The sequence below is a fragment of the Lemur catta genome, chromosome 7 (genome assembly GCF_020740605.2).
Source record: "Lemur catta isolate mLemCat1 chromosome 7, mLemCat1.pri, whole genome shotgun sequence".
Lineage (NCBI taxonomy): Eukaryota > Metazoa > Chordata > Mammalia > Primates > Lemuridae > Lemur > Lemur catta.
In genome coordinates, this window is record NC_059134.1 from 19054768 (window position 1) to 19069368 (window position 14601).

At 43.0% G+C, this 14601-nt stretch overlaps 1 protein-coding gene across 2 annotated transcripts in view; it reads right to left on the reverse strand.

Moving 5' to 3' along the window:
* Positions 1 to 14601, reverse strand: part of SORL1 (sortilin related receptor 1) — a 165671-nt gene that overhangs the window by 18535 nt on the left and 132535 nt on the right. For both annotated transcript variants that reach the window (XM_045555782.1, XM_045555783.1), the window contains 8 exons: positions 8947 to 9078; positions 8173 to 8299; positions 7842 to 8011; positions 6773 to 6885; positions 6454 to 6558; positions 5556 to 5628; positions 2761 to 2843; positions 1439 to 1535 (listed from right to left, as the gene is read on the reverse strand). In XM_045555782.1, the coding sequence (XP_045411738.1) occupies positions 1439 to 1535; positions 2761 to 2843; positions 5556 to 5628; positions 6454 to 6558; positions 6773 to 6885; positions 7842 to 8011; positions 8173 to 8299; positions 8947 to 9078 (900 nt within the window). The remainder of the gene's footprint in view (positions 1 to 1438; positions 1536 to 2760; positions 2844 to 5555; positions 5629 to 6453; positions 6559 to 6772; positions 6886 to 7841; positions 8012 to 8172; positions 8300 to 8946; positions 9079 to 14601) is intronic.

The window sequence follows — 14601 nt, forward strand, 5'->3', positions numbered from 1 at the left end:
ATATAGCATTATTCTAATTTTAGAAAAAAGATATAGAGATTAATGCATAGAAAAAATATTAGGAGATATCTAAAGTATGAGAGTGAAATTATAGGAAAATTTAATTTTCACTGTACTTTTTTGTTTTCTCTAAGTTTTTTGCAATATCATAAACAGGCACCACTTTCTAATTAGGGGAAATGTTACTAAAACTGAAAAAGAAGGGAAGCAAGGGGAGGATAAGCTAAGAGGATAACCTTCGGGAGCAGCAGGACTGGGTTCAAGGCCTGACTCTACACTCTGTGGCTGTATATCCTTGCGTAAAGTAGTTAAACTCTCTAAGTCTATTTCCTTGTTTGTAAAATGGAGAAAAATAACAGCACTTACGGCAGCTGGCTGTGGCAGGGGCTAAAAAAGAAAATGCGTATAAAGTGCTTGGCATGGTGCCTAGCCCTGATAGATTTCAGAAAACAGCGAGTAAGACTTCTGTTCCCGACTCTGCCGATTTCTACTGGTGCAACGTTGAGCCCACAAGATCATAGGCTTTGGAATTAGAAAGACGTGGGTTCCCATTCTGGCTCTGCCACCTTCCGAGAGAATTACTTATTCTCTGAATCTCAGTTTCGCCTCCGTAAAATCAGCATACTTCCCAGAATTAATATTGGGACTACGGAAAACAACACACGTAGAGTGCAAGGGGAAATGCTTGTACACAGTAGGTGCTCAAGGTTATTTTTACTCTTGCACAACCTCCTTGAGCAAATGACTTAGCCTAGTACATCTCTGGCTACAAAAAATATAATAGAACACTTTGTAGTTTCTACTTCATAAGGCTGGAACAAGGATCGAATAAAAAGATGATTGGAAATGCTTTGCAAACAGGCTAGAAGGAGAAAGGAAGATGGTCCCAACTCGTTCTCAGCACTCACAGGCAGCTTTATGCCATTGAAGGTCTTGTCTTAGAAATAAATGAACATCGTCCTTTAACCCATTTTCAGGCACATGGATTTTAGTTGAGGCTCACTATCTGCACAGATGTAAGAGGGACTGGACCAGCTCCTCCCTTGGTTTGTTGGTCCATTCACTCAGTCAACAAATATTTACTAATGCCAATCACGCACCAGGCCTTGTGCTACCTCTCATTAGCAATGGAGGAATGAACCAGACTAGAAAAGAGAGACAGGTAACTAAATCCAGGAACTCTTTCTTTGGGAACTCTGGGCTCTTTCTTGTTTTTCCTCCTTTAAGGCCTTCAACTTCCATGAAAGGCCATCAGAGTAGAAGGGGGTCTGAGGAGCCGCTGCGTGAATCCTTCTACCTAGAGTCAGGAGCACATTGACAGTATCCTCTTCATGTAGAACGGCCTCCAGAGAAGACGCCCTCAAGCTCTACTGCTGGGAAAGTGTCAGTCTAGCCCCACTCCCTCCTGCCCACACATCTCCCAGCTCCAAGGTGTTACCTTTGTGTGACAGTATGCTCCCTCGGAAGCTCAAGGTTCTCTTCTCTTGTTTGTGCGTGTCAAATGCCCAGAAAAGGTTCACCACATAGCCATTCACCTGCCACGAACCAAGAAACATGTTAGACGAACTGCTAACACTGTCATAGGACACACCAAATACAAAAGGCAGGATTAAAAATACACCTCTTTTCTGTTGCTTCCTTAGGTATCTTATTTTCACAATGGGCTGGTTGCTTCTTTTGATTTTTAAACAAGTTCCATTTGTGCTACCGTTAAATAATGCTTAAATAATGCTTACACTTCTAAAAACAAATGTGGGCCTATTTATAATACAAAATATAGATTTGATGAATCAAAAAAGTTAATGCAGAATAAAAGGACAGGAACCAATTAGTAAAGGTGGAAAGAGGAAAAACTGAAAAGGTATTAGGCTATGGGAATTAAGGATAAATCTTAGCTCAGGGTGTCCTTCCCGTCAAGACCAAGAGGTCGATCAATACAAAGGCAGATTGGTCACCTCTCATTGTCTATCAGGAGTAAATACATCCATGCTTCGGAAAGACTACCTTTTCCAAGTCATGAACTCACAGGATTTGATCTAAATTATCTTTAAATATGGGACAACAAACAAAATAAGGATATTTTTAAGATCCAAGATTACAGACAAAGACCACATAAGGCCATCTCTTCGATCAACCTGCTATGAAGCCAAGGGCATGACACTGAGTTATAGTTAAGTAAACAGCACAAGGACTACTGAAGGCTGTTTATCCCACCACAACTTCGTGGATGGGGAGGGATGGAAGGCAGAACAAATAGGTAAGAAGGAACCCTATGGAAAGTGGATCTCAGCATGAGAAACCACGAGGACAGAGAGGATGGTGGTGCTGGAACAGGAGGATGCTGGGGGGATATAGGGAGATACGAGGTGGATATGCTTCCTCGGTATCCAACTCCTTCACAAGAAGGTTGCTCTTCCACTGTGGGAATCTCAGCATTAGCACTTAGCACCAGGAAATCCAATAAAGCTGAAAATTACAGGGCATATATATTCTGTTAACACCAACTCTTTATTTGCACCGTAGCTGTGAACCATTTAATTATACGGTTAAAGAAAAAAAAAAGGCACCAGGCTGAGGCAGAATAATTACATGTGAAGACTCAAGTTGTTCTTCGTGGGGGGAAGGAACCAACCTAGTTATGGTATTTTAGCTTCACTAGATCAAGTCGTTCATTTTTCTCCATCTTGCTGTGCTATGTCCTGTCTGTTCCCAGACAAAGCAAAGCCCCACCCGACGGCTAGTGTGAAATTTCCACATTACCTTGATATCACCCTCCATGGTCAGGGTGAAGCTCAGAGAGTTTTCACCATAGCTGTCAATGTGGATATCTGGCGGTGGGATCACTGAAAACAAAAAGGAATTCAGAGAGAGAAACCACACGATGAAAAGTGAGGAAGGCAAGACAACAGCTTTCAACTCAACAGACAAAGTGATCTTTCAGCTGGGGAAGAATGGACATTTCATTGGCAGTTTTTCTCATCTATCTCTTTACCACTGTTTTCGTGAAGCTGAGGTTGGGGGGACAGTCGCTGGGTGAACACACAGCTATCTTGGCTCAGGCTGCTATCCTGGCAATTAGGTCGGGCAGAAAGGTTACCTTTTGTAAAAGTCCCCAAAGAGCCCAGCTTCGGCCTGTTTCTTAAAGGTGCAGGGATCACCATGAGTGGTATCTTTATTGGCACTAACAAAGTTCCAGTGGTCTCAAGTCCTTTTTGAAAGTTGACAACAGGATAAATCATCCATAATAAATTAGAAATGTACGCGTGGCAAAATGGAAAGAACACAGCCTCTGGAATCTGGCAAACTTGAGTTCGAATTCCTGTTCTGACAGCTGCGTAACTCGGAGGAACTTGCTTATCTTCCTCAAGCCTATTTATCTACATCTCCCAGAGCTGGGAAAGTTAACTAAAATAAGGTATGTACGGTGCCTAGCACTCAACTAAGGTTCCCTTGCTCTTCCTTTCCAATACAGTCTCACCTGCGGCAGACTAAAGAACCAGCAAGCAACTGGAGTTCTCAAACAGACCAAGCTCAAGCTGAGAGTTGGGGGGCAAGAAGAGTGGCCAAGAAAAAACCCCTCAGTTCCACTGATGGGCTCTGTGCTGGCCATTGCCAAGGTCTTCCCACCAAAAAGCTGACAGTGCTCAGCCTAGCATGACCTAAGAGGGTTCAATGGGCTCGATATTATCAGAAGATATGATTTAAATGACAAGTTGTATATTAGACTCTCAGTACATATGCCCCTTACACAGCCAGAGCAAAAGAAACTCAAAGGAGCGGATAAGATTTAGTGGCAAAACAGATGTGTCAAAGTCTGGAGGAGTCTCTCTAGATGATCAACCATGTAATAAAACCAGGCTTGAGGAAAATGCAATCACCAGAAGAAGAAAGGATGTTAGAAGCTCAGGTGGCTGACTCAGAGCAGAAAAGCACAGTTGCTACGTACGGGAAAGGTGACCTGAATTACAATCGTGGCCACCAGAACAGGTCACAGTCCTCTCCAAACCCCAGTTTCTTCAGCCACAAAATGAGGATAAAAAATGCTTATCTCACAGGACTCGTCAGGATTAATAAGAAATCAATTCATGTAAAACAACAGCGTGGTGCTTAGCACACAAGAAATGCTCAGTGAACGGTGGTCTTTCTCACTGTCATTATCAATCCACTGCATTCACCAGTTAACCTGGTATCTCTGGCTGACACCTCTGCTGTTTTTGTCCTTCATCTTCCTATGCTTTTATAACAGCGAGTCACAGATATTTCAAATACTTTTGGATGCAGCACACAGTTGCCTTCTATATGTACCCTAGCCAAAATATATGCAACAGCTGAGATTCATCAAAATCATAGGAAAGAAAGTTAAGAGAAGCAACTACCCACTGAGATTTTCCACTGCACATGTGACCTGTGCCTATGGAATTCAACATACATGTTTTCTGTTGACTTTTTGTTATGTGTGGTATGTTTTAACCCAGATTTTGTAGAGAGAAATTATTTAAAAAATAAAAACTCTAGGAGAGTGAGAATTCAGCATCTTTTTTTTAATACTTGCAAGCATTCAGCCCCAAAGACTGACCGGTGGCACTAAGTCTGGCTGCCTCGTGCCCTGGTCTTAATGACTCCAGATTTTAGAGGCGATCAGATCGTGACTCTCCCTGACCCAGACCTTATTTCTCACAGGCTCGGGTTCAAGTAAACTCTCCCAATAATATTCTGTGCTGCAGTGTTCATCTGCAGGCCCACAAGTTAAAGTTTTAATATCCGCAGGTCCACAAGTGAAAGTCCCCAGTGCCAGGACTAAGATCAGGAAAACCACATAGGAATTGCAGTCCTTAACCCAGAGCGTGACAGAACCCTGCACTTAATTGCTTCAATTCACTCATCTGTCAACTATTTCTTTAGTTCCTACTAGGTACCAGTGACAGAGTGGAGAAAAACAGACCAGATCTCTGCCCTCATGCAGCACACATGCAAGGTGACGAGCCACCCACCCCCGGCAAGCAGGGCGGTCCAGGGGGCCATACGTGTCTCAGCCCGGAAGGAAGCACAGAGCACAATGGTTAGACTACAGGCTTTGGAGTCAGGCAGATCAGCTTCCAGTCCCAGCTCTGCCCCTTACTCTGGTACAAGAAAAAAAACCCCTACACATAGTTTGTCGGTGCCACTGGGAGACGTAACAAGCAACAGCATGGTGCTTTCCTTAAAACACTATAAATAAACATGCACAAAACCACCTTTAGTGAGAGGGAAGGACTCCTATCTTAGATATCGTACGTGCTCACAAAGGGATGGGCACGATGGCCTTCGGAAATCCCTTTGTATATGTTTGCATTATAAGAAATGCTCAACTCTAGGAGGAGGAATACACTCAAATCACCCCCAAAAGACTTTGTATCTAAAGCACCGCAGAGACACCCAGAAATGTGGCATGTGTTAGGGAGAAGGAAGTTGTCCAAAGGTTTCTAATCTGTGCTTCTCCATATCCCAGTTATATTGAAACTTATTTCCAAAGGGTTTCTATCTTCTCTAAATCTGCAAATGCTGGAATCATTTACCTTTTCCTTTTATGGTGGTAATGCATTTAGAATCGCTCCAGTTTCCTATTCCACGACTAGTCACCGCAGCCACCTTTTCAAATCAGAGTGTGAATTAGTATGAAATAAAGGCAATACACCATACAGCAAGAATTCTGAATGAGCTAAAGGGGTGAGGCTTTGGCAATGAAGGTGGAAAAAGCCCTATACAGAGTGATCCAGAACATTCAGAGGCCCCAGCAATTCAAACAAGAGAGGAAAGAGGAGAGACAGGGAAGAAGCTTGGGTAAAGGGTCTCATAATAGTCCTAAGATCATAACGTTTTTCTATTGATTGACAGATGTCAAGGTTCCTAAAAAGGGCCAGTGTGTGTAGGCGGGTATATACATATACACACACATATATAAAGGCTACTAAGGAAATTATCAGTGTGAGGGAGTCACTGGAATGTGTGCACTTAATGCTGTCAACAAACATGTTTTGCACAAAATCTATCTCCTTTCTGCCAAAGATATTAATAATACATTTCATAAGAACCTCACAAAATAAGTTCATAAGTATGACTTATCATAGCTCTGCATCACTCTGCAGCTAAAGATAAGCAGAAAAGAGGTGAGTGCAAAAGTATAGGAGCTGGAAAGGCAGCAGCAGAACATCTGGGATAAAAGCAGGTGAAGCTGCATCACCATAAATCTGCAGTTATCTGAGGGAACTCTGATTTCAAGTTCTTTGTGTCATCAGTTTAAGAGACTGAAAGAAACTATGACCTCCCCACCACGCCCCAGGGCAAGGAGTTGGGTATTTTGCAGACTACTAATGTGCATCTTGTAAAGGCAAGCACACAGAGTTCTCATGACATAGCCACCATCTCGCTAAGTTCTAAGACTGTGCAGACAACTGGAAGGATGTTACCACTCACTCTGACAGTGTATAGGGAATTGACCAGCAAGTTCTTTATTTCTGTAAAGTTACTTGCAGCTCTCTGGGAGGCCCACATCTTGGATCCACTCCGGCTGTATTCTACCTAAAGTGAGAAAAAAAAAATATGAATGAAAGGTAACCAAAGGTCTGGGGCACCCTAATACCTTGCGAGGAAGCAGGAGGGGAGAGAAGAGGGTAGGGCACGTAACGTTCTGACGGATTACAAAGCTACGCCACACTCAATTCCTAGGCATACAGAACGCCCAGAAATCTCCCAGCCTCCTGGCATATTCAGCCGGCTCGTGGAAGATACTTACAATGTACTCACGGATGAGGCCGTGGGTATGGATGGGAGGAGTCCAGTGGCCCACAATCACACCTTCTGCTTCCCTGTGGAGTGACAGCTGGAGATTTCGAGGGGCATCTGGCACTAGAAAAGAGTCAACTCGAGGTTAAAACCCATCTGCATAGCGGCCAACTGGGGGGATTTTCCTGAGCTTAAAACAAGGACAAGAAAGAATCCAGAGCTGGCACTGGGACCTATCCACTAGAAAGGCCATTAGCTTGGTCTTCACATTGACAAGACACCTTTCCTCTTCTTCCAGAAAGCAAGGTGTGCTGTCCACACATCAGATCATGGCTCACTGAAGTGTGACGTGAATTTGTGGCTCACAAGGGCTGCGGGATGGAATCACTTGGGCAGGTTGAGTCACCACTGACTCTAGAACTTTCATGCTGAGATCTTAATCGCCAACGACAGCACCTGCTGCCTCGGCTTCCTGTGCAACAACATAGAGTACTGCAGGCATGACTACCACGGAATAAGACCAATTTGCTAACGTCACAGAAATTCTATATCCAAATGAATGTGATAACCTTCAAGGCAGGCTCCTTAAGGAGTTTAGTTCAAAATACTTCAGGCGATGGAAAAAGATGACATTCAAGCAGATTGTTGCCCACATCAACTACTTTGAAGGTGGGGAGGAGGCAGGAGTCTCTTAGACACATGAATTTGGTAAATTTCTTTAAAAGGTAGCCACAAAACTGCTGACATGCCTTGTATTTTAATCATGATGACCCCATATATACTACTTACTGGGAAATACCTAGAGAAGGAACTTAGAGGCAGAAACTAGACAAGAAATGCAAAAGAGGGCAATGGTAGCGAGGATCTGAAATTAACTTCTTAAGATACAAGAACATTCTCTGACACAATAAGGAGAATCAATGTTCAACAACTCTGGCAAGACCATCAAACTTAGCCACGATACTTCTGCACATTAAGACACATGTATGTTCCCACACTCCTGAGCATCCTTGGGAAAACCTTCTCAAAATCATGCATAAGATCTCATGCATGCCATAAAAGTAAACCATAACACTTACATCCTTCTGGAGTCCTCAGGGTCACAAAGTCATTGGTGTTGTGTGCCTTGCTCAGACATTGAACCTGTACTTTAACCTGATACGTGGTGTCTGGTTTCAAGACTTTTAATACGGTGTTTGTTTTATTGCTGTGGGTCTCCAGAGTCTTCCATATGCTCTCTCCAACCACTCTGTCCAGAAGAATAAAGATACTGTCATATTGAAGTAGCACAGGGACTGAGATATGTGACTCAGCTAATATAGAGTCACACCATGCACATCACAGTGAGTTTACAGAACATTTAGTGGCAACAAAGACATCATTTCCTTCTGTGCCAAAAATAGGACCCACCTGTAGTAGACATTATAAACACAAGAAGCAGAGGGCATTTTTTTGGGCCTCATCCAGGTCAAAGTCACATCCCCAGAGAAGTCAGCTGTCCACTGAAGATTCTGTACTTTGTACACAGTTAACTCATCTACGGGGATAAAGGGGAAGAAATCAAAGGAAGTTATATCGTACAAATCCTTGGATTTCAAAGAACCCAAAAGGTCCCCTGCTTTTAAACACAACTACTATGATCTAAATTGTTAGAAGGCCACAATCATTATCTGAAAAGACATCCCAGAAAATGTAGTTGGAGAAACTTCCCTATACGACCTTTCCAAGGGTCTCCGACATTTCCAGTCGTGATATTTTTTACTTTCATTTCACCTCCCTCCCGCCTATGGCAATTGAACCCTGTTTCTCAATAAAGAATGCTCCAAGTCCAAGGACAATGTCACAGCAGGATCCATTACTAAATGCACTCCAGAGAGGACTGAGTTAACTGCCCCAGCAGCCTACGGCTCTCTGAGAGCCAAGGTGTATCAGCCTGAGGTGGGAAGTCCAGCAAAATCCAATCTAAGACCAGCATGTCAACAATGGGGAGGAGGCAGCTGGTAGTTGCATCTGTCTGGCCAAGGCTCACCTCACGTATAGCTCCAAAACTGGGCACAAATCCGTTTCATTTGCAGATGGAGGAAAAGCTCAAAAGGGTCCTAGCTAGAGACTCACGCACAAGGGCTCACCCTGGGGTAGCGGGGCCGCCCGGCCCAGCCCGGCCAACAGGCCAGCGGCACTCACCGCTGCAGGCCCTCTCGTCGCTCTCGTCCGAGCAGTCCAGGAAGCCGTCACACCGCTCCGACAGCACGATGCAGGCCTCGCCGTCCTCACACTTGAACTCCCTGCTCATACAGGTCAGTGTGCTGTGCGTGGCTGAAACACAAAGGGGAGGGGCCACGCTGTGCTAAAGGCTGGGACCAGGTTTACTCAAGTTTAGGAAAAGTGGTTTGAAATGTGTGAACTAACCAACCAGCTTTTACTTCAAAATACGCCTCCAGAATGAGGAGTGGTAGAATCTACACTGGTGCCGTGGTGTCTTATTTAATGTGAACAACTGAGATCTGCCCCCAGAGAAACTGAGCGCTATGGACTCAAACAAACTGGGGTTTAAATTCTGGCTTTGTGTGAGCTTGAGCAAATTGCTTAATATCACCCAAGTTCAGTTCCTCTGTAAGAACTGGGGTGACAATTCCATCACTCTTGTGTCTGCAAGGACCTAAAGAGACCATGCACCTGGGACAGTGCCTGGCTCCTGGCCGGCAGCAACAACTCGTAGCTGTTGCTCTGCAGCACCACTGATTATTCTGTTACTAGTATTTGCAGTCTAGAATGACAAGCTGACTTCTGATTTGGGTAATACAACTAAGGAGATGAATCCCAGTGATTGTAAGAAGCATCCCCACTTTGTGTAGTATTTTTAATTGCACAGGTTTTCAAAATATTTTCACAGAAAATGAAACAATGCAAATAAAGAGCACTGGTAAGTTAAGAGTCATGCAACTCCATGGTTAGGCTATTAACCAAAATGGGATATTCCTTTCAGTTCTAAAAGTAGATGTAAACTGCATGGGAGGCTCTAAAAAGGAAGAGATGATCATATAATTGCAAATGATCCTAAAAACAGGAAAGATGAGAATGGCTGTAGAAACCAAATCTGCTGCTGTCTGGGGTGGGCCCAGATGCAGGTGTTTCAGGCCTTCATGATACAGACTCATACCTGCCTGTCCCATCCTGGACAGGAAAGGGCTACATCAGAACCTCAACCCCACCAGAGAGTAGGGGCTAACATGCATCTTGCTCCTCCAAGTCAAAGAGGTCCACATCCCAATCCCTGGAACCTGTTAATATGTTATCTTACACACGTCATCTTACATGGCAGAAGGGACTTTGGGGATACGAGTAACTTAAGGTTCTGGAAGTGGGGAAGTTCAGACTGGATTATCCAGGTGGGCCCCATCTCATCACATGGGGCCTTAAGAGCAAAGACTCTTTCCTGGCTGGGATCAGAGAGAGAGATGTGACGACAGAAGGAGGGTCAGGGACATGCAATGTTGCTGGCTTTGAAGATGGAGGAAGGGGCCATGAGCCAGGGCATGTGGGTGGCCTCTGGAAGCTGGACTAAGAAAGGAAACAGATCTTCCCTAGAGCCTCCAGAGGAACCAGACCTGCTCACATCTTGTTTTTAGCCCAGCGAGACCTGTGTCAGATTTTTGACCTGTGGAACTGCAAGAAAATAAACACGTGTTGTTTCAAATGCTAACAATATGGTGATATGTAAAACAAAGAGCTCATCTTCTATTGAGAGAAACTGCAAACAAGCAGTAAACAAATATGATAGGGTTATGCCATTTTATACAGGACAGTCAGAGAGAGACTCTCTGCTCAGAAGAGGATTGTTTTAAAAAATACCAAGATCTTCATCATTTAAGTAATTTCACTTGCTAATATTGGGACTCAGAAAACAACGCCCCAAAATGAAGTCCTCAGGAGCAAACGTTTTTCTCTAACCTTCTCCTGCCCTCCTATCTCCCAGTCCCATTCTCCCGTGAGGCTGGCCAAAGAAACTAGAATTCCTATTCCCCAAAGGGGATCATAGATACCAGAACCCCTTTGCCCCAAAGCCAGCTATAAAATCTAAAAATGTTATTCTAACTTTCCCTCCGCCTTTCTGTGTAAAAACTGGCCCCAGGAACAAGATGATCAAAGCTCTCTGCGCTTCTGGAAGCTGCAGTTGAGGGACTCCAGTTAGCAAAAGGGTAAGAATTTCTTCCCAGCCAGGCTCCCAGCCTCTCTGAGCAATGTGGTTGGGCAGACAGGAAAAAAATCACCGTTTCCTCTGCAAAATTCTGATTAATGGAGAAAAGGTTTGTGTGGCTGGTCTTGGTGTAGCAACTCTCGTATACTTTCTGGTGCTTTGTGTTATGAATATTCATACTGTTTGATTCCTTTCCTCCCAGAAATAGTCTTTTCCTTTGTCTTTGTCCTTCTGTGCTGTTGATAGAAAGGGGTACAGGATAAAGTTCCCTCTTGTCTTGTTTTACGTCCTTGAGAGCTTGACTTGTGACCAAGTGGGAGCCCTCTCTCCTGGTCTCCCCCATCCAGCGGGTGTGCATTTTCAGGTCATATCAGGTGGCCAGTCTGAAAAGGGCTCGGAACCTGAGATTTTTTTGTTCCCAATGTGTCAAGTTCTTGGGAAAATCTGTCTTAATAAGAATTCCCATCCATAAGGGCTTTTGTCATCTCAACCTTTGTTGCCTGGTTAGTCTATAGCAACAAGAGTCTTTTGCTATCTTAGCCTATTCCTGGGAGTGAATTTTTTTGGTGGGGATCTTCAGAACTGCTTTGTTATGCCCTCCCCGGGCATGTATTATTCTCCTCTGAGTGCCAGGCAGGACCCTCTCTGGAACAGCAGTCTTAAGACCTACAGTCAAACAACACAGGTCAGATAATTTCTCTATGGCCTTGGCCCCTACAGTAAGAATGGGATAAAATATAATCAAACAACAGCTGAGTAGTAAAGCTGGAGGATGTTTGAGATTTCTTGATAAAACATGTCTCAAAATTTTAAAAGCAGGAAAACATGGGTTTTAGAATCTGGGAATAAGGTTGTCATTAATCTCTGAAAATTCTTAAGCTGATTATTAAACAGATGATTAATGGGGACTTGGAACAGGATGGAGTGGCCTTCAGGGGCCAGCTTCTCTAAGAAGAATCATGTTACACTAATCTCATTTCATTTTTTGATAAGGTTATCAAATTAATGTTGAAAAAAATTGTGGATACAGCACATCTTGATTTTAAGTCCCTTAACTAAGCAACATCATCGTGAATAAGACAGATTTGAAACAGGCTAAAAACACCAATTTAAAGAACATCAATTAATGAATTAACATCACCCAGGAGGGAAATCCTATTTCTTTTCCTCTTTGTTAATTATTTTTAATGTTCATCTTCTTATGTGGTTGCTTATTTGATTCAAATGTTCCTACTGTTATTCTGGGGAGTGTGGTGTCAACTTGCCCTGTTATTTGAATGCCCCACGGGTCCACTTTGTTCATTCTTTTAACATAAGCGTAGAATTGTACACTAATCCCTATTCCATTTCTCTGTGCTGGCTTTGGTGTCTTCTTCCCTGATGAGAACTTTCAATACGGCCTGATGTAAAGATCAAAACATTCTGCAAGAGAAACCTAAATAAATACCCCAGTCTCTTACGGACTATGGGATACTCTTGGAACCTTAATTTTCCTATCTCTAAAATGGAGAGAATACCAAAATAAAAGTAATGGTGAGAATTAAGTGAAATGAATATACGATTTACCTGAGAATGATGGCACCTTAAAACCCATCACCAAATGTTAGTTTCCCTTTGTAAATTCTCATTATTTCACCAGAAAATAAGCTATCTTGTTGAACTTTGTATTATTTGCAGATGCGACAGGCGTGCCTTTCAAGTTTTCATCTAAGTCACTAAGGATGTTTTAAACAAGATAGGGCCACTTAAAAAGCATCAGAAAATTTTACAACAGCAAATAGAAAGAGCAAAGCAGAAGCCATCTGAAGAAGATCACTTACAATAAAGCAAAAAAATAAATAAAACAACCCAAAAGAGCAAGAAAACAGACAGGCATAATAATGAAAGAAATACAGACGGCAACAGAATGAGAAGGATGGATCTGTTAGGGCTTACCCAAGGCTGCAGCACTCTGCAGACACGGAAGAATTTTTTTAAAAAAATTTGACACAGCAGAATGATTACTCCATTGTCAAACCTAAAACATGTAGTAGTGCAAATAAAACTTATTAATTTTGAAAATAAGCGAAAAGGCTCAACCATACAAAGTATAGAAGTGACAAAGAAATGAGAAAGGGTTATAATATGGAAATGTTAACCAAGGAAATAAAAATATTCCTTACTATCTAAATGAATTTAGTTTATTTATATGGATTTATTTATATGGATTTATACACAAGTATCAAGAAATACCAAATTATCTGAATCTTTCTGGTTCCTGATAACAAGTAGCAGGTACTTGATTGAGGGAATCATCCCCAAAATGCATTTGAATCTATTCAATTCCTGAGTTCAGACAGGCAGAGCTGTGTAATGTGGGATTTCTTACAATTTTCCTAAACCAAAAAAAAAAAAAAAAACAATAAGTAAACAAAATAAAAATCACCCTAGCTTGGAAATTGAAGAAGTAGAAAGATTCAAAGAGTATTTCTGGAAAAAAAAGACCCCTAGGTGGCAACTTATCAAATTCCCTGACTTTTAGACAAAGAGAGGACCCTCAGACAGCCAAAACAAAAGCAGAAGTGACATTCACGGAGATGAAAGGACAAATGAACAATGGGGGTCCTGGGACCCCTATAGACAAAGTGTTAGAAAAAAAACCTGTGTATTTTAGAAATAAATGAGTTTTATGTTTCAAGTTAAGGATTTGGCCGAGATTATTTTTCTCTTGAATCAGAGCATATCAAGACCTAAAGGAACTACTGAAATTTGTCCCCAAAAGCCTATGACAACAGAGTTCCTTATAAGGAACAATGAAGTATGAAAACTGGCGGACTCCTACCAGCAGTTAACTGGAGAAGATCACTAGCGAGAACTGGTGTTGTAAAGTGGAAAGGAAGGAAATGCCTTCTATGGTTTCTGATCTCCCCTTTGAACTTCCTACCGGGATGCCTCACGCTACCTTAGACATTATGTCAATCAATGAACCTGCTGTCATCCCCGGCCCCACCCAGGGAAACCCATGAACATTCATCCTCAGCGTTCTCCACCTTGTCTGGTAGCACCAGCTTTCACTCACCCACCCAGATGAAACACTCTCACTCTTCCTTCTTCCCGATGCCCACAGCTAAAATAAAACTCACTGGCTACTGTTAACATTACCTCCAATATATCAAGAGGCTGTTCTTCCATTTTCACCTTCAGAATTCCATCACGTCAGCCACTTCAGCCTCCTAACTAGCCCCTGGCCTCCAATCTCACCTCCCACTGCTTCCAAACCATCCGTCCATGATGAAGTCCAAGCGACCTACTATATAAACACCCCCTCCCTAAAATCTTCAATGGCTCCCTATGACCACGAGAATAAAGACCAAGCATGGCAGCTGTCCCACCCATGGCCCCGGCCTACCTCTCTGCATTGACCTCTGCCCCACCACAGCCATTCCACAGGTCTGATTTCTTACGCCTCTGAGCCTCACGCTGTCCCTTGTGCCTGGGATGGCCCTCATCCACCACCTTGTCCCAAAGTTCTCCATTAAAACCTTCTCAGGTATCATCAACTGGGATGCCTTTCCTGACCCGCTCCCACCTCTTCAGGAAATTGGCCAGGTCCACCTCCAAACCATATCAATTCCTTGGACAGACTTCTGTCACTGCTAACA